At 38.7% G+C, this 21,180-nt stretch overlaps 1 protein-coding gene across 1 annotated transcript in view; it reads left to right on the forward strand.

Moving 5' to 3' along the window:
* Positions 1-17,433, forward strand: part of SLC6A19 (solute carrier family 6 member 19) — a 56,586-nt gene extending 39,153 nt beyond the window's left edge. Inside the window, exons 6-12 of the mRNA XM_044665310.1 lie at positions 690-802; positions 6,450-6,578; positions 7,425-7,581; positions 9,953-10,157; positions 13,414-13,573; positions 15,941-16,103; positions 16,791-17,433. Of these exons, the coding sequence (XP_044521245.1) occupies positions 690-802; positions 6,450-6,578; positions 7,425-7,581; positions 9,953-10,157; positions 13,414-13,573; positions 15,941-16,103; positions 16,791-16,994 (1,131 nt within the window). The 3' untranslated portion in view covers positions 16,995-17,433. The remainder of the gene's footprint in view (positions 1-689; positions 803-6,449; positions 6,579-7,424; positions 7,582-9,952; positions 10,158-13,413; positions 13,574-15,940; positions 16,104-16,790) is intronic.
* The last annotated feature ends 3,747 nt before the right edge of the window (positions 17,434-21,180 follow it).

Consider the following 21,180-nt stretch of genomic DNA (forward strand, 5'->3'; position numbering starts at 1 on the left):
AAAGAGAGAGAGAGAGAGAGAGAGAGAGAGAGAGAGAGAGAGAGAGAGAGAGAGAAAGAGAGAGAGAGAGAGAGAGAACCTCTACCTTCTGTCTTAGAATCAATACTAAGAATTGGTTCCAAGGCAAAAGAGCTATAAGGGCTAGGGGTTAAGTGATTTGCTCAGGGTCCCACAGCTTGAACCCAGGACCTCTCATCTCCAGGCCTGGCTCTCTATCCACTGAGCCACCTAGCTGCCTCAACAGAAGCTATTACTAATGGCAAAGAGTTAGCTTCTACACAGATGCTCTGGTCCCTTTCAAGAATTGTATAGAATATCTGCAGGCTCCTCAAAACAATCAGCAGTCTACATCATTGCATCATTGGTACTGACTGTATTCATGATAACCCATGTGCTTCCTACTCCCTCCCAACCACATGTACTACTACTTGCTCTTTTGCTAAGCAAGTAGTAGCAATAAAAGGAAATTGGACCCCAACATTTGGAAAAGAACCAGGAAATTTAATTTCCATGAAATCCATTGGCATCCCTTGCTTCTTAGGTGTTTTTTTTTTTTTTTTTTTTTTTTTTTTTTTGTCTCATTGGAACAGAATGCTTTCCTATAAAGTAGAAAAGAGGGAGATGGATTGTGGGACTCTTGAGTTACTGACCGACATACAGGATTAATTCTTTTTTATTTGATTTTGCAGGTCACAGAACTAGCTAATCCTGTCACATGGTTGGATGCTGGAGCCCAAGTGTTTTACTCATTCTCCCTGGCCTTCGGAGGCCTCATTTCCTTCTCCAGTTACAATTCTGTGCAGTAAGTATCTGATACAAAGAAAAAGTTATATTTGGTTCCTGGTCTGAGAGGTAGGCTAGAAAGAGCCCATGGACAAATTACTTAATTACTATCTATCTCAGTTTCTCTCTCTGTAAAACAGAGATAATAACAACTCCCATACCTACCCTCAAATTATGTATTTAAGATGAAAAGAAGGAATGCATATGAAAGCCCTTCAAAAAATAGGAATGTTTTCTAAGTTACTAGTTTGGTAAAAACTCTGCTCTTTGAATGAATTGAGGGAGATCCTTCTAAACTATAGAATATTCAGAAAGAAATGCAGTTTTAGTATTTTCAAGGACATAGATTACTGCAACCTTCGATACTCTGATATTAATATATACAAAAATCAAGAATAAAATTGCCAAGAACAGATCTTCAGTTGATCTGCTTTAGTAAATATTCATAAATGATTTATTCTGAAAGTCTAACCTCTTTCTCTCTCTATTATAAAAGCTAATCAGTGAACAAGAATTGTCCAGTCTTTCTTCCTAACGTTTCTCATATTGGTACTTTTCCTTCCATTCCCACTACTACTGGTCTAGTTCAGACTCCCATTATTTTAAACCCAAACAATTGTAGTGGCCTCTAATCTGGCTTCTCCACAGCTCTATCTCCTTAACCAAAAATTGTTTTGTCCATAAACTAGCAAGTTAATCTTCCTAAAACATAGCTCTGATCATGTCTCAAACAAAAGCACCTTAAGCAACTCCCTACTCCACAGGTTGGAATTCGTGGCCCTCCTCAATCTGATCCCAATATTCCCTTAATTCAGTTTAAAACCATGTTTTAAGTGCCTACTATGTGTAAAACATTGGGGTAGTTGTTGTGGGGTTTGAAGACAAAAATGAAACATTCTTTTCCTTAAGGATCCCCTGTTTTCTTGGCTGGTGGTAGTAGGGAAGTGGAGAGTTGGGTAAGGGAATCTGGTCTGGGTGAAAACTTGTGATTAAAGGACAGAAAGTACAAAGAAGAGACCAAAGTCCTGGAAGAATATTTGAGGAACTTCCTGGCTATATGGCCCAGGGCAAGTTACTTGACCCCTGTTGCCTAGCCCTTACCATTCTTCTGCTTTGGAATCAATACTCAGTATTGATTCTAAGAAGGAAGGTAAGAGTTAAAAAAAATAATAAAAGAGTATGTGAGGCAGGAGACAGAGAGCATGGTCAGCTGGAAAAACCCAGCAGTGGCCTACAGAAAAGATGGCGCCTGAGATGAGCCATGAAGAAAACTTTTCCAACTGTTTCCCTTTTGACACCATTGAAAGATGGCTCCAACGCCAGCCAGAGTAATCTGTTTATTCATTGCTCCATGCCCCTGCCATTTTTTCTACTTGGGCAGATCTCTACTCTGTTCCATCTGCCCAGATCCTACCTTATCCTTTAAGGCCTGTTTAGTCCTCTCTCCTATTCCTGAGGGTCAAGTGAGATAATACATGTAAAGCATTTTGCAAACTTTAAAGTGCTTTATAATTATTAGTCATTAATTTTGTCTATTTATTCATTCATTCGATTAATATATATATGTATATATACATATATATATATATGACTCATGTCCAACTCTTTGTGACACCATTAGGGGTTTTCTTGATAAAGATATTAGAATGGTTTGCCATTTCCTTTTCTAGGTCATTTTATAGATGAGGAAACTGAGGCAAGTAGGGTTAAGTGACTTGTCTAGAGTCACATAGTAAGTATCTGTGGTCAAATTTGAACTTGGGCCTTTTTGATTCCAGGGCCAGCACTCTATCCACTGAGCCATTAGCTGCCCATTATTTATATTATTATTTCTCATTGAAGCTTTTCCAGGCTCCATTAGTCTTGGTGATTTCTGGCTCTATTGAGGTTGTAGATCCTCACTGTCTACACTATTCATCCACCAATGAGCCATGTATTGCCTTGTAATATCTAACATTGTCTTCTACTATTTTATAACTTTTCATATATTTATACACTGTGCCCCAAAGTAAGTTAGAAACTCATTGGTAGCTAATAAACTCATCACCATCATCATTACCATAGTAGCTAACATTTCTATAGCACTTACTATGTGCAAGGCACTGTGCCAAGTGCTTTACGAAGATCATCTTATTTGATCCTCATAACAACCCTGGGAGAATGATGCTATTATTTTTATCTCCATTTTACAGATAAGGAAACTGAGGCAAACAGTGTCCCACAGTTAATAAGTGTCCAAGGTCAGATTTGAACTCAGATCTTTCTGACTCCTGAACCAGAACCCTACGCACTGTCCACCCTAGGGTCAGAGAAGGGGCCAGAGAGCCAGAAAAAGGACCATACTGGGTTAAAAATGAGAGAGCATGCTTCATAAGATCTCTAAGGTTCCTTCTATCTCCAAATTCACTATCATTCTGCATAGAAGGGGCTAGAGATTGCTGTGTAGCTTGGGAAGAGTCCAAGGAGAACTGACCTGGGACTCCAAATACCTGGGTATTTATGTCCCAGCTCTGCTGTTAACTTATTGTGGAACCTTAAACTACTTCCACTCCCTGGGCTTCTATTTCCTCACTTGTAAAATAACAGGGCTACACTAGGTGACCTTTAATGGCTCCCCAGCTCCAACCTTCTGATCCAGATCTTTAATTAGGGACTGGGAATGCTGGAGGCACACTGGAAACAAACCAGTTACGGAAATTAAATGTGTGTCTCCTGGGTCTAATGCACCTTGCCTTTTCACTGAATAAATAGGACGCATTTGAACTTGCTGAGGATTTCTTTTCTTTAAAAAAATGTTCTTTTTTATTATGAACTTAGCAAATGCTAGTGCACTTGAACATTTCCAGGTGCAAGTTTCTGAATATCATATATATATGTACATATAATTTAGATATTTTATATATGTATTTATATATATACAAATGATATAAATATATATCACATGTGTATTTTAAACCCTTCCCTTCTGTCTTAGAATCAATATTGTATATCAGTTCCAAGACAGAAAAGCGATAAGAGCTAGGCAACAGAGGTTAAGTGACTTGCCCAGGATCACACATCTAGGAAATATTTGAGGTCAGACTTGACCCAAGGACCTTTCTCTAGTCCTGGTTCTCAATCCACTAAGCCACCTATTAAGGGAGCCTCAGTGTCCTCATCTGTAAAATGAAAGATTTGGATCAGATGGCCTGGGAAATCCCTTACTGTTATAAATCTGCCATTTTGTGGTTAGGATGGATTAGACCCTAATGCTCCTCAATGAAATCAATGAGCCCTCAGATGGCCTCAGAGTTCACAATCTAATGCTAAGCCAGAGGGAGGAAGCATTTCTTTAAAGGACAGCTTGTCTGTTCCTCATTTGCACTGGCCTATCAATTCTTTCTAGTCTTTTCTAACTGGGCTGGCCATCTCAGCAGGATGAGCAGAGCACCTGACTAGGTTTCAGGATAGACTGGTACCACTGTGACTGTGGGACTGTGTTCAAACCATGTAGGCTGGCTCTTCTCCATTCTTCTCTCCTGCAAAGGGAAGAAACTTGACTAGGTCTTCTTTAAGGTCTTTAATAGTTCCAAGAACTGGACCTGTAGGAATGATGTTCCTTCCTTCAGACATTCCCTCTTCTATCTTCTCAGGATTGAAATGTAGTCCTTCTGGACAACTAGATCAGAAGACCTTTGGATCCTTCACTTAGGTGGTGAAGGAGATCTTTCTCAGGGAACCATAGCGTATTTGCCTCCCTAATTTGACATATACACTTAGCTCATCACAACTACTCCTCATTCCACTTTCCTAGCACAAGGAGTCCAAAGAGGATAAGTGGCTGAAACAGAAGAACACCAAGCACTAAGTTTACGACACTTCTACTAGATTTATTAAAGACGTCCACTTGCTCTTGTTCAGGGAGGCATTGCTAAATAGAACAGTGTTGCTGTGCTCCCAGTTTCTTGCCATTTTGGCTCTGCCTGCCCCTGTCAATGTCCCCTCTAATGGTCTGCTAGTAAATGTTTAAAAATCAAATCTCTGGAAGGAAAAACAAAATCTGTACCACACGTTAAAAAAAACATACCAAACAAACAAAAACCCTTACCTTTTGTCTTAGAATCATTTTTTGTCTTTGTCTGTCTATTGGTTTTAAGGCAGAAGAGTGGCAAGGGTTGGGCAATGGGGGTTAAGTGACTTGCCAGGATCACCAGCTAGGAAGTATCTGAGGCCACATTTGAACCCAGGATCTCCTGTCTCCAGGCCACTGAGCCACATAGCTGCCCCCATCACAAGTTTAAGCTTTTAAGTTTAAACTACTTTACTAACATTTTCTTCTAAATTTAAACTACTTTATTAATATCTTCTTCTAAGTTTAAACTACTTTGTTAACATTTTCTTATCTCACTTTCTTAAGGCTAGACAATTAACAAAATAATAAATGAAGCCCTAATTTTAGGGTGTTGGGTTTTTTTGCCAGTTTCTGAGGTATAAATGCTTACACTGAAAAGTTAACAAATTAGCTTTCACAGTTGCTTTGAGATTGCTCTAATACATTCCTGCTCCAGCCCTTCCTGCTCAACTCTCCCCTTCTTCCTCCCGCCCCCCCCCCAAATTCTTGGAGCAAAATCTCTACACAGGGAAGTTAGGAGCATCATAAAAAATGAACAAGAAAGACAGAGGAGATGTTAACAAATGCAAACTGCAGAGTTCAGTGAGGTACCCATGGAAGCCAAAAGCCCAAGTCCAAGGGCCAAATGTAAGTTGGTGATAGGGGAAGTAATAATGGGTGTGGGAAAGGCTTTCAGTGAACAAATGGCAAAACAGAGCTTTGTACAGCCTCATCAATGGGGCACTCCCCAGAAAGGGCTTCCTAAAGCTTGCTCTGCCCTGTGGGGACCATCGGCTCTCAAGGTTGCTGACCTAGAAGGAGCAGAGGGTGTCGCAAAGCACACAGAGTGATGTAGTATTACAGAAAGAGCCCTGCATTGAGAGTTGGGGACCCTCTCCCCAAGTTCGAATTTAAGTCTTCCCTGTGTCATTTACTAGTTGTATGACCTTGGATGTATCACAGTCTCTGAGTTTTATTTCTTCATATATAAAACATATATGTATATATAAAATATATGACATATATAAAATTTTATATATGAAGAAATAAATAATATACTAGAATAATAATATACTAGGAATAATAATATACTAAAATGAGGCTATGAGAAATCCTAGAAATCATCTAATCTAATCATTTCATTTTAGTGATTAAGAAACAGAAGACGTGGGGGACAGCTAGGTGGCTCAATAGATTGGGAGTCAGACCTAAAGATGGGTTCAAATGTGGCCTTAGACTCTTCCTGGTTGTGTGACCTTGGGCAATTCACTTGACCCTCATTGCCTAGCCCCTACCACTCTTCTACCTTGGAACCAATACTTGTATCAATTCTAAAACAGAAGGCGAGGGTTTAAAAAAAAGGGGGGGGGGAGAAATAGAATCCCAGAGAGTTTGAACAACTTGGCTATGGCCCTACGAGTATGTATTAATAAGCAGTGGAGTTGGGATTTGGAAATATCTACTTGGACCTGTTGGGGATGGAGGAGTGCTTTGTGCACCTTAAATCATTAGGCAAATATAAGTCACTATCAGCCAAAGGTTGCATCTATACTAACATTTGTCTCTTGATCCATAGCAACAACTGCGAGATGGATTCTGTGATTGTTTCTGTGATCAATGGCTTCACCTCTGTTTATGCAGCAACCGTGGTATATTCCATCATTGGCTTCCGAGCCACAGAGAGATATGATGACTGCTTCAGTCAGTAAGTCTCAAGATTTCTTGCATTTGAAGAACTTCATTGTTGTTCAGTCATTACAGTCATTGCTGACTCTTTGTGACCCCATCTGGGGCTTTCTTGGCAGATGCTGGAGTGGTTTGCCATTCCTTCTCTAGCTCATTTTAGAGATGAGGAAACTGAGGCAAATAGGGTCAAGTGACTTGCCTAGGGTCACACAGCTGGTAAATGTCTGAGGTTAAATTTGAACACTGGTCTTCATGACTCCAGACTCACCACTCTATCCCATTTATGTAGTTGCCCATTTGAAAGACTCTACGGAACCTTATTACATGCATCGATATAAGCACTTATAACACAAATTTCAGTGACTAGAAAGTAGGACTTGGAGAGATGAAGACTTGGACATAAATCCAACTTCAGACACTTACTAACTCTCTGATCCTAGACAGGTCACTTAAAATCTCTGGGCCTCAGTTTCCTTTTCTGTAAAATGAGAGAGTTGGCTTCTAGGATCTCTAAAGTCCATTCTAGCTCTAAATCTCTGCTCTTATACTAGATTCTTAGTACACTGGAACATATACTTTGCATATTGGTACTTTTATGTACTTATATTTCTAATATACTTAGAACCTGGTAAGGTATGTCCTTTTATTGATGCAAATGTACTCCTAAGGACCTAATAATTCAGGCTTTTGTTATGGCTGCTTTTGTGTGTCTTGTAGCATCCATGATCCTGAGAAGGGTCAAAGCTGCCTCACAGAATTCCATAGTGCTCCCAGAACTCAGCAGTTGGATTTTATTAAGGGCTCTGATATGGTCTAAGATTATCATACCCATTAATTTCTCCTGGTTTGTTTTCTCTCTTTCTAGAAACATCCTGACCTTGACCAATGCATTCGATCTGCCTGAAGGTAACGTCACCCAGGACAACTTTGAAGAAATGAAAGAGTGGTATAATGCAACCTACCCCAACGTCTTTGAAACATTGACTTTTAAGACATGCGACATGAATTCTTTTCTATCAGAAGTAAGTCAACATTCCTGTTTGCAGTCTGCATCCCAGTTTACCCACTCTGTCATGTTTACCTGACAGCAAAAGTCTCCAGTGGGCTGGGGATCCAGAGCTAGCTATGCTGTTGAGCTGGCTTCTCCATCTTATGACTCTACTTCCATGCATGGAAGAATGAGATCTAAACTATGGAAGTCCACTAAGAACAAGCAGTAGCTTCAGTAGCCCTTGGAAGAAGATATTTTAGAGAGTAAGCTTGAAATAGGAAAAACACAGGAGCAGATTTGTATGTAGGACTGTCAACGCTCTAACTCTACTAAGAGAGGCACCATGATATAATGGAAAGAGGACTGCAGGGACAGCTATGTAGTACAATGGATAGAGCACCAGCCTGGAGTCAGGAGGTCTTGGGTTCAAATCTGATCTCAGATATTTCCTCTCTATGTATCTGGGGAAGTCACTCAATCCCAATTGCCTAGCCCTTACTGTCTTCCTGTTTTGGAATTAATACTCATATCAATTCTAAGACAGAAGGAGATTTTAAAAAAAATATTAAAATAACATATTTTTGCATGTCAGCTGCTCAACTCCTTGAGAATATTCCGGGGATGGGACTTAAAATGTAGCTATGAGGTCGTCTCTGGGAGGGCCATTGACTTCTGATCAGAGACTAGATTCAACCAAAACCTTCCTTCAACTCCTTCCTTTCAGCCATCGGAATAACAAGAGTTAAGAGTTGGTCCAAGGACAAGAATAACTTGGTTTGTGAATGAACATTAAAAGGCTTACTAATTACCTCTTAGCTATCAGCCCAAACAGGGATTTATTATTATACCATGTCTATTTATATGCTGTGTCCATACAGAGGTAACACTGGGAGCTATATAATATTGTCATTCAATTGGTATGTCTTGATGATTCACGTTCTGCTAACAAAGATTTAATCTTGTTTAAATATTAGTTTATGTCTTTCAAATCATTTCACTTCTCTTACTCTGGTTTTTTTTTAACACTTACAGTACTGAGGCTAATAAAAAATTTTGCTGACTTGAATCATATAATTTTGATGAGTGAGTTGGTGGATGGGGAGGAATAAGATAAGGAGACAGCCTGTAATGAGTAAATACAAAGCAAAGCTAACAATCTATTTAAAACCACAGTATGGAATGGTAGAAAGAGCACAGAATTTGGAATCAGAAGGCATGTTATTGAATCCTGGTTTTGCTACTTATTACCTGTTTAACCTCAGGGTCTCAGTTTTCCCCTCTATTGAAGGAGATGGTTGGCTCAAGTGATCTCCAAGATTACTTCCAGCTCAATGATACTAGGTCTTGGATGAAAAATGTTCTAGAAGAATGCTTTAACAAAGTAAAGGAAATATACAGACCATGCACAATGGAGAAGTAGCCATTATCTAATTCATTTGGTCCATGCTAAGAGTCAGAAAGGAAGACTTCAATTAAAAAATTAAACTCTAAAAAATCTTGGGTCCTAAATTATCTAGTTTGTCTTTTTGTATAGGGAGGTGAGAAAACACAAATTTCTGATATGAGACCTTTTATACACATTTCCTGGTTACATGATGTATATTCCATGTGCCTTCTTTCATGTTTCTGAGTTACACATGTTCTTACATGTGTCTTCTTCTCCGCTAGTGGTGCTGCAACCTGTGGGATGATATATCCCATGTTGGGATCCTAGGGAAATCTTTCCCTGTAGTTTCATTTGCTACATTGTTTGATTAAATTTTTGTTAGTTTTGAATCAATGTGTCCTCTGGCTGACTAGTAAAAGTAAAAACATTGATGGGGACCCAGGAGCTACAGTTTTCAGTGGAAACTGACCCATAATGTTCTATGAATTAAGGACAGCTTTTCTGGTATCCCTGTGTGAGCAAATGGCCCCAGGCTAGACATAGATAAAATTAATTTTATTTTACCACCATTTCATGTTGTTGTTATTGTTGTTCAATTGTGTCCAACTCTTTGTGATCCCATTAGGGGTTTGTCGTTTCCTTCTCTAGCTCATTTTATAGATGAGGAAACTCAGGCAACCATAGTTAAGTGAATTAAACTCAGGGAGATTCCTAGCCGAGCAATCTATCTACTCTGTCACCTAGCTGCCCCTCTACCCCTTGCCATAATGAAATTCCAGAGAGGAAAAACATAGACATATATAAATTTGAATTTAATTATAGATCAATTTAATTCTAAAATATCTATAGTACAGATTTTATCTCAAGGTCTTTTGGAAGATGATTAGAACTTAGAGAGAAGAAAAAATAAAAGCAGAACCACTTTGATGTTTCAGGAGACTCAAACCATTGTATGATTGACATCTGCTTAATAAAATAGATTGTTGCTTACTATATGACTCTTTCCGTCCTACAGGGAGTAGAGGGAACAGGTTTAGCCTTCATCGTCTTCACTGAAGCCATCACCAAAATGCCACTTTCACCTCTGTGGTCTGTCCTCTTCTTCATAATGCTGTTCTGTCTAGGCTTATCATCTATGTTTGGAAATATGGAGGGAGTAGTTGTTCCCCTATTGGATCTCAAGATCATCCCCCAAAAATGGCCTAAGGAACTTCTAACAGGTATGTGCCATCTCTGAATCCTATATGATGGAATCCTTTATAAGGCTCCTGTTGGAGGGATGAGTCTATTATTTGTAAAAGGTGGGCTCACTGCTATAAACTAGGAGATGAGGACTAGATCTGAGATCTCATTAGTACAGGGAACTCCTAGATAAGGAAATTCTTTCTAAAAATTCAGATCAAACCTTTTTTTTCTGCAACTAATAGTTTAAGAGTTGTTTAGTGGCTAAAGGCCTTGCCCGGTGTTATCCAGACAGTATACCTCAGAGGCAGGATTTGACCCCAGGTCTTCTTGGCTCCAAGGCCATCTCTCTCAACCATACCATATTATATACAAATGCTGCATTTTAGTAGGTTTCTTCTCTTGTTAAGGTGTTCTTACTTTAAAACAAAATAAAAACAAAACAGAAAAAAAAACCCAACTTGTGAAAATTATACTTTCTAAACAAATAAACTAAAAGCTTATCATCTGCATGAATTACTAAAGGTCCCTACATTGTGCCCAAGGTTTCCCAAAGGACAGACTTTCAATAACATTTGGCGGGGCAGCGGGGTAGCTCAGTGGTTTGAGAGTCAGGCCCAGAGACGGGAGGTCCTAGGTTCAAATTTGGCCTCAGACACTTCCCAGCTGTGTGACCTGGGGCAAGTCACTTGACCCTACCCTTACTACTCTTCTGCCTTGGAGTCAATACACAGAAGTTAAGGGTTTAAAATTTAAAAAAAAAAAAAAAAAGATAAAATAAAATAAAATAACATTTGGAAGACAATTTGATTTGCAAAACCTTCATTTACATACAGATATCAACCACATAAATTGAAGTACATTAAATAATTAATAAATCAACAAATATTTATTAAAAACTTACTGTGGGGCCACTAAAATAGCACAGAAGATTGAGCATCAGCCTGGAGTTGGGGAGACCTGAGTTCAAATTTGACCTCAGATATTTTCTAGTGTATAAATGGAGATTTTGAACCTTGGACTGCATCCCCCATAGTCCCCTAGTATTTCCCAAAATTCCCTTTAATCTCTCCTGTGCCTTCATGTTTGCCTGGTCACGTTATTGTTTTATAATTGGCTCTTCCTCTCTTTTGCTCTTGGGAGCGGGCTGGTTAGTACCTTTTAGCTAGTTTTTTTTGTTAGTTTATTATTAATAAAACTTTATAAAATATAGTATTTAGTTATTGAATATTAATTTTTAAATCCACACTAGTTGTGTGACCCTGGGCAAGTTATTTAACCCCAATTGCCTAGCCCTTGCTACTTTTCCATTTTAGAATTGATACTAAGACAAAAGATAAAGGTTTAAAATCTTTTTTAGAGCTTACTATGTACTAGGCACTGTACTAAGCCCTGAGGATAGGAAGATAAAAAGAAAGCTCTGCCCTCAAGGAGCTTACTTATATTCTAATAGGGAAAGACAACATACAAAAGAACTGAAAAGAGGGAGGGAAGGAGAAGGTAGCCATACAGTTACATGAAGGATGGGGAGTCCAGAGAGACAGATGGGAGCTGGGGAGGGGAGTGAGATATGGCCAGCCTGGGGCTACCCTCAAAATGGAGCCCCACCACTACCACATTTATAGACTTCACCAAGAGGAAAAGGAGCTTATGTGGCAGTTCCAGGGTGAAAATGTCTCAGGCACTGAGGGAAGTTCCATGGTGAAAAGTGTAAAAATAAAAACTAAATACTGGGAAGCAGTTATCTGAGCCATAATGGCACTGATTGCAGAAAGCTATAAATTACAAAATGGCAGGATCCAGGCCCATATCAGTTCATCCAAACACCCAGTGCTTCAGTGTCCCTGGTATACGTGGAGTCAAATTATACAGATCCCCTCTCCCCTTTAAAAGAGGAGTGGTCTTCTGAACACATCTTCTGGGGGTGGGGTGACCTGTGAAGGTCTCCTTTTTCAAGAAGGTATATTCTATAAAGTAATGATCAATTCCACAAATGGAAAATGCCAAGGTCACTTCCAATAACTTCAAAACCAATGGAGTTATCATACCATCTGGACACGTTCCAGGATGCTAGATGAATCCCCTTAAGCCAAAAAATTTTGGAGGATTTTCTTTGTAATTTTTACTCATAGTATGACTATTGATTACTGATTCTCATACATAATTTAATTAATAATTGGTGTTATTCCTTATCATTAATTCTATTATGATTTCAACTTGCTATAATATTAGCCATCTAAGAGGATTACATGGAGAAGTTATATACACACAAAATATTAATAAAACAGTGAATGTATCCTAATTAAAACATCTTAAATAAGTTACCTTTTACAGAAGGCGACTATTTCATGTGGTAAAATATGGAGTCAGAAGCTTTTCTGGGAAGGGAATAGCATGACAGATAGAGACCTGGCCTCAGAGTCAGAAAAGCTGAGTTCAAATTCCACTGCTTACACATTCAGGCTATGTATCCCTGGGAAAATTATTTAACCTCTTATATCCATGTAACCCCTTAAGAGTATGAATTTATTATTATTATTATTTTCTTAAAACCCTTACCTCCTTTCTTGGAGTCAATACTATATTTTGGCTCCAAGGTAGAAGAGTGGTAAGGGTAGGCAATGGGGGTCAAGTGACTTGCCCAGGGTCACACAGCTGGGAAGTGTCTGAGGCCAGATTTGAACCTAGGACCTCCTATCTCTAGACCTGGCTCTCAATCCACTGAGCCACCCAGCTGCCCCCAAGAGTATGAATTTAGGAGTTCTATAATGCAATGAATCATGGGTTGGGATAATAATAATAATAATAATAATAACAATAATAATAATAATAATAGACACATAAGTCACATTAAGGTTTTTAAAGTACTTTGCCTTCATTATTGCATTTGATGACATGGTACCAATCTAAAGTGTGCCTGCTTGGGGATGAAATAATTCCACTTGCATGGCCAATGCTTAAACCTGGTCTTATTTAGAGGAATTAATCTGTTTTAAAACCATTCACAGAAGAGCAAACAACCCCAGTCCCAGATTCATGACCATTAAGACCTGGTTTACAAAATATTCTATCCCACAATCCTAATCTATAAAGGTCTCCTCCGATGGAAGGCAGAGCAAGGGTAATTTCAGGTAAAACGAGAGGTTTTGAAAACAAAATCAGCAACTTCATGGCTAGGGAATCTTCTCGCTATTTTAAACCTCCAGGTTATCTAAAGTCTGACCCGATCTGGAGCTTCTTTCTATTCTTCTTATCTAAGATAACCTGCTGGCCTCTTCTTTGTTCCTACTGCAGGTCTCATTTGTTTGGGCACCTACCTCCTGGCTTACATTTTCACTCTGAACTCGGGACAGTACTGGCTCACACTGCTAGATGGCTACGCCGGATCCATCCCCCTGCTTGTCATTGCCTTTTGTGAGATGTTTGCAGTCGTTTACATTTATGGAATAGACAGGTAGGAAATAAAAGTGGGCTTCTGATGGAGATTTTTTTTAAAGGGGCAAATTAGAATTAGAGCAGAAGAATAAAATCTGAAGCAGGGCCAGCCTGCTCCCTGGTGGATAATGGTAGAATCACAATGACATCTGGTTTATGAGAGCACAATAGACCTTAAAAGAAAAGATAACTTTAAATCAAAGACTCTTATTCTCTTTTTGGATCCCTTTAGCAGTCTGCTGAAGCCTATGGACTCCTCCCTAGAATAATATTTTAAAATGCATTAGATAAAATATATAGGATTATAAAGAAAACCAATTTGAGTGAAATATACTTATCAAAATATATTTTTTTAAAGTTCATAGATCTCAAGCTAAGAACCTCTGTTTTAAATTGAAGTAAAATTATAAGAGGTAAAGTGAGTTCCCTAGAAACAGCGCCCATGAATCCACAAATGCATCTAGTTTGCTGACAAATTCAAGGAGCTCAAGGGACAACGGAAATCTCTAAAATACCATTCAACAATTCAGTTGTTAAATACTTCCTTTGTGCCAGGCACAAGGCTAGATACGAGGACAAAAATAAAGCAGGAGTTCCTCTTCTTCTGGGAAGAAACAACATGTAGACAGATAACATAATAGGACATGCCAGCTAGAAGGTACAGTGGATGGAGTGCCAGGTCTGAAGTCAGGAAGATCTGAGTTCAAATCCATTTTCAGACATTTACTAGCTATATGACCCTGGGCAAGTTGCTTAACTCCGTTTGCCTTAGTTTCCTCATCTGTACAATTAACTGGAGAAAGTAATGGCAAAACACTCCAGTTTCTTTGTCAAGAAAAGCCCAAATGGGGTCACAAAGAATTGGACATGACTGAAAAATGACTGACCAACAAGTAGAAAATGCTTATAAAGTATTTGGGGAGGGCAGGAGGTAAGTGGGTCAGGAAAGGCTTCTGGTAGGAAGTGACATTTGAGCCAAACCTTGAAAGAAATTAGGATTCCAGGATGCAGAGACAAGGAGAAATGCCAGTTCAATGATGAAAGGGAGCCTGCACAAATGCAGAGAGGAGGTAGAAGGAATGCTAGGCTCGGGGAATGGCTTGCCTAGAACAGAGACGTCACGAGAGGGAATAATGTGAAGTCAGTCTGGAAAGAGAGGCTGAAGACAGATTGTGAAGGACTTCTAAGGCCAAACAGAGGAGTCTGTATTTTGTCCCAGAGGTGACAGGGAGCCAGTAGTGCTTCTTGGGCAGGGGGACCATGTGGCAAGACCCATTCATACTTGAGAAATACCCATTTGATAACTGTATGGGGTTGGATTAGAGAGGGATGACCTTGTGAAGAACTACTTTCTACCTTCTCCATTGAGAAGGTTCTGTTTTGAGTGCTGGTAAAAATTGAAAATATCCAATATACATTCCCCAATTCCAAGAGGCTTCTAGTGGGAGAAAGTATATGTATATAATATGTTAAGAAATGGGAAATGCCATTTCTTAACTGGCTGAAATGACAAAGTCATTTCAGTAAGTCTCACAAATATAATATAAGCTAAATTCTATAGGAAATCAGAGGGGAGAAAAGACACTTCTGAATGAAAGGAGGAGATAGAGAAAGGGAATAAACATTTATTAAAAGCCTCCTAATGAGGGAAAGAACATGAATCATGTTACCATGGAAAAATACCCNTTAAAAGCTTCCTAATGAGGGAAAGAACATGAATCATGTTACCATGGAAAAATACCCAAAAATAAATAAATAAAATGGCTGAAAAGATAAATAAATAAATGGCTGAATAGATAAATAAATGTGTGTATATATATATGTATATGTATATGTACACACACACACACACACACACACACACACACATTAAGCCTCCTAAGTGCCAGGTGCTGTGCTAAATGACTTACAAATATTGTCTCATTTGTTCCTCACGACAATCTGGAAGGGCAGGTGCTATGATTATTCCTCTTTTACAGATGAGGAAAGTAAGGCAAGCAGAAGTTAAATGACTTGACCAAGGTTACACAGCTAGTTAACTGTCTGAAACTGAATTTTTACTGAGGACTTCCTGAGTCATCACAGAAGACATTATGGGCAGGTGACGACTCAGTTGGACCTCAAAGGATGGGTAGCATTGCAATAAATAGACAGGACTATCACTTTCTTTTACCATTTGCAGTAATTATAGATTGCTGGACCTACATTAAAGCTATGTTTTAAGGAAGATCTATTCTGTCAGTAAAGATCTGTTCTGCCCCACTTTCAAGAGAACCTCATTGATGTAATGTAAACTAAGTAGAAGGTTAGCACCTGGAGGGAAAGGGCTGTTTTCCATTTTGTTTGGTTAACAAGTTCATTTTCTCCTCTTGGTCTTTATTTCTAGGTTTAATAAGGATATTGAGTTTATGATAGGTCATAAGCCGAATATCTTCTGGCAAGTTACATGGAGAGTAATCAGTCCTCTCATCATGTTGGTGATATTCCTCTTCTATTTTGTGATAAAAGTCAATGAGGAGCTGACATACAGTGTCTGGAACCCTGAATATGTAAGTACATAGAAGCATATCTATATATGGTGTCTTCTGGTTTGTGGGGAGGACCCTAGAGACTGCCCTGAAGCTGGGTGATGGAGAAGCCCATCTGCAGAGGAAGGGAGGCTGCTCCCTCTTTCTGATTCAGAAAGACCTGGAAGGAGTTGAGGGGAAGGACAGGGCAAAAGAGAGGATTTTTTCTTTTTCTTTTCTTTTTTTTTTTAAACCCTTATCTTTGGGGGCAGCCAGATGCCTCATTGGATGGAGAGCCAGGCTTGGAGTCAGGAGGTCCTGGGCTCAAATCTGGCCTCAGACACTTCCTAGCTGTGCGACTCTGGGCAAGCTATTTATTTAACCCCCACTGCCTAGTCCTTACTGCTCTTCTGCCTAGAAGCCAATATACAATATTCTTGTAACCAATATAGAGATACTATGACTTAGAATCCATACTGTTTATTGGTTCCAAGGTACAAGAGAGGCAAGGGCTAGGCAATAGGAGATAAGTGACTTGCCTAGGGTCACACAACTAGGAAGTATCTGAGGTCACATTTGAACCCAGGACCTCCTGACTCCAAGTCTGGCTCTCCAGTCACCGAACTATCTAGCGGCCCCAGATAGCTTTTTTTTCCCATTTTTAATTTTGGAAAGCTCAATTCCAGAATATATTGTATACTTAACGATGGGTTGTATTTTTCTTCCTAGGAGGAATTTCCTAAATCAGAAAAAAAGGCTTATCCTGGCTGGGTCTATGCTATTGTGGTCTTTGTGGCTGGAGTCCCATGCCTGGCCATCCCCTTCTTTGCCCTCTACAAGTTCATCAGGAATCGTTGTCAAAAGAAGAATGACCAGCAAGGACTCGTCAATTCCTATTCTTCACCCTCCGTGAATGGAGACCTAAAGGGTTAAGCCAAAGCAAGTTTTTCTGGGAAGTGGGGACAAGATCTTGACTGGAAAAGAAAAAAAAAAAAAAAAAGCAATAGCCAGGCACAGTGGGAAGACTAGACCCTCATTGAGCCACCCTTGCTGGGGGTGAACCTCCAGCCTAACACTCCAGTCTATGTGACAAATGGGAATTCTCATGTACCTTATAAACTGGGGGCCTTTCCGTGCGAGGGATTGACACAGTTACATTTAATTTAACTAACATTTACCAAGTGCCTGCTCAACACCCAGCACTGTGCTGTATGATGAGGAACCAAAGTCACCGCCATATATATTTTGTACTATCCTGGGTCGAACATCACTGAAATGTCCAATAGTGATGCTGAGGTGCCTGATTTTGGTTTGCATGTGAGTTGCTAGGGCTATGTGAGGAAACAATAAACACCCCTATTTTTTATTGCTACGCATACCCTTTTCTGTTTGTGTGTGTCACCTGGTGAGAGCTTTTCCTGCGGAATAACTTTGACCCTAAATCATAGTCTCAGCATGATAAGGGACCTCCCAAGGTTATCTTCTCCAACCCATCCTGAATCAAGAATTCCCTCAACAGCATTCTAGAAAGTGATGTCTAGCTTCTGCTTCCAAAGATAGCCAGGGAGAAAGAACTCACCACTTTCTGAAGCAATCAATGCCATTTTTGGAGAGGTCTGATCATTAGGAAGTTTTTCTTTGTATCAAGCTGTGAGAATTTATTTTTCATATATTGTAATAATTCTTATATCAGGGCCCTTGAGTAAAAAGGCCCAAATCAATTCCTGGATATTAGAAAATAATTTCTGTGTGTCATCTGGACTGTAGGTTTTTATATCTTCTTTGTTCTTGGGAATCCCCAGGAATGTGTTCTTTCACAAAACCTGACTGACAGGAAGGTTTTATAATGATTCTCTTCTGGTAGACCTGAAGATCATCACCTGCTTGTGTGAAATACAGCTGAGAGTTTGATGAACCACCTCCTAATTAGCTACTTACCCCTTAGAGATGTCTTGGTATATTCAAGAGAGGAATAATAAATAAGACTCCCCAAAGTGTATATAGGTTCCCAGTGAAGGCAAGAGTACGTCTTTGAATTTATAGAGAGTATCCTTTGACCAGATTAGAATGTCTTGACTTGTCAATTAAGAAATTATTTTAAATTAAAAAATATTACCTCTCAAGAAGTTCAATCATTACAAAGCCAAAATATCTCTCTCTCCATTTTCTACCTACTGCTCCTAATTCTATTCTTTAGTGTCAAGAAGAAATCAAATTCATCTTCTACCTGTTCCATCTTGCAGAAAAAAAAATCTTCAAAAAGAATATCAATAGGCCTAAGAGCTGAACTACCCTGGCACCTTGGTTCCATGATCATTAGCTAGAAACAATCAGACTAGCAGTTCTACTTTTTTGTGCGAGTTTTTTTCTGGGTATTTTCTCATAAAACGTTCCTGAGTTTCTTCACAATCTTTTGGTTGACTAGATATTAACTACACTTAATCACTGTTGCTAGATGTCACAAATAGATAAACAATTAAGTAATACCTCCCTTCCCAGGAGGCAAGGAAGAATGTGCCCTTCGAGTTTGCCTAAGGGAACATTAACATGCTTGTAATGAGTAATTCAATGTGAATTTTTAGCCAGGTTACCTTTGGAAGAAAGAATGGTTATATACCAACTCAACCTCTATAACTACCCAAGGAACATAGCACCACCAATATCTGATATGTTTCCTCAATGACTTAATAGAATGCATTTTCTCTCTAAAAATTGGTACCCAATCTGTATCTTGGTAGACTGGTATTTTGGGTGATGGCTTTAACAAACTATTTGCTTTCTATTCTTACTGGCCAGGTCAGTTTATTCCCTAAGTAACCTAGAAGCTGTTTAAATGAAAATCTGAAAATACCCATTCTTCAGGGCACTGGGTTTTGGGAAGGGTGTAGCTGCCAATACCTGGGGTTAGTAGCTTTCTTCTTTCTGCTGGATCCTCCACAAATTTATTGAAGGCAAGTTAGAGAGAAATTGGTGTAGTTTCCATGTTTATATTCATAGAAGCCTAAACATAGTGGCTATTGTGGTGGTGATGGGCAAAGCAAATCAAGTGGAGAGGGGTTTGTGAAAGATCATGTAACAGCCAAGGTTCTCCCCACTTCCAACTTCCCATCTCCATCACTGAGCTGGTGAGTAAGAATTTAAAGTCTTCATAATTGTGTATTCCAAAAATCATAGAGACATTTTAAAAAACCTGATATTAATCTTTTAAGTCATGTTCCTAAAAGAGAAATTACATAGGGTTTTTTTATGGTATGGTATGATATATGTTCCTAATGTTCCTAAAAGAGAAATTACATAGGGTTTTTTTTATGGTGTGGTATGGTATATGAATTTTAAAAAATATTTGATATTTAATAAATATTTGATATTTGATAAATAATTTGATATTGTTTTTAATATTCATTTTCTGACATTTTACAGTCCATGTTCTCTCCTTCCTTTCTACCCAAGACTATTACTCTTTTAAAAATATAATATTTTATTTTCCAATTACATGTAATAGCAATTTTCGTCATGTTTTCTGAAATTATTAGATTCAAATTGTCTTCCTCTCTCCCTTCCTTCCCTCTTCCCAGAAATGGTAAGCATTTTGATCTGAGTCGTACATATATTATCACGCAAAACATACTTCCATATTGGTCATTATTGTAAGAGAATTCCTATATGAAACCCAAACCCCAGAATAAAACCATACATAAACTAATGTGAAAGATAATTGTTTTGATCCACATTCCAACTCCACCAGTTCTTTCTCTGGGTTTATGCATTTTAAAAGAAGATAAGGTGTCCATGATGGCAACTCTGGGCCAAAGATCTTCAATCTCCATAGAATTCTAGAACATTAAATTTGGAAGAGGCCTTAGAGGCAACTGGTCCAACTTCCTTATTTGCAGATGAGGAGACTGAGACACAGACAGGTGATATAATTTGCTGGTAAATGGCAGAGACAGGATTTAAATCCCATAAGCAAGTACATGCATGCTCTATGTCATTCTGGTGCCATCTTATGGTGTCCAGCTTCTTATGTGAATATGGATTCAAATGATTCTTTTTATTCACTCTTCTTCAAGGATTTTTAGGCCTGCCATTCCTTAAAAAGTATGAAATAGCTCTACTCTTATTGACTCACCGACACATTATACTTGTTGCTCTCAGTATTTATATAAGAAATTCCTGAAAAATTCTTATCACATCTGTCTTTGCTAATTATTATCCCATCCCGGGGAGTTAAGTTACTGTCGCTGCTAAAGATTGTCAGTCATAGCAGATATAGCCTAGATAATGAAACTGGAATCATAGCCTGGCATGTTTCTAAATTTGTAAATTACATATTTGTTTTCTTGTAAATGTGTAAAAAAAACCCCAACCTTGTCTTTTATATGCATAAACATATTTACATCTGAATAAATGACTATTCTTTAAAATGTATTTGTTTAAATGTAGTTTTTTAAACTCTTATCTTCCATCTTAGACTTAATACTAAGTATTAGTTCCAAGGTAGAAGTGTGGTAAGGGCTAGACAATGGAGGTTAGGTGACTTGCCCAGAGTCACACTGTTAGGAATTACATGAAACTAGATTTGAACCCAGGACTTCCCAGCTAAAAGCCTGGTGCTCTATTCATTGAGCCATCTCACTGCCTCTAAATACTGTGTTTCAAAATTAGTATCCAATATTCTAAGTATTATATTTATGAAGATTTATTAATAATAACTAACATAAAAAACAAGAATAAAAAGCCACCTTTCTCAGCCCACATTGGGGGAGTGGAAGGGGAAGCGAGGAAGAGGAAATGCTTACAGCAAACTATATACAAAAACATGACCACACAACATGGTGGAGAGCTCAAAAGGAATTCTGGGAAACACTAAGGAATTCTGGGGTATGTAGTTTAAAGGCCCAAAATCTCTAATTAATACAATATCATTTTCTAAATGCAATACAGTTATAAAATCAAGTTGAGGCCAAGAGGGAATCACGGCAGGCCAACTAGAAATCAGACCAAAAACCTAGGCAGAGCTTGTTCTATGCCAGTGATGGTGAATCTTTTAGAGACTGAGTGCCCAAACTGTGCTTATGCACATGTGACCCCCCCCCTCTCCTTACCCCAGATAGGGGAG

This window comes from Gracilinanus agilis, chromosome 1 (genome assembly GCF_016433145.1).
Source record: "Gracilinanus agilis isolate LMUSP501 chromosome 1, AgileGrace, whole genome shotgun sequence".
NCBI classification, from domain to species: domain Eukaryota; kingdom Metazoa; phylum Chordata; class Mammalia; order Didelphimorphia; family Didelphidae; genus Gracilinanus; species Gracilinanus agilis.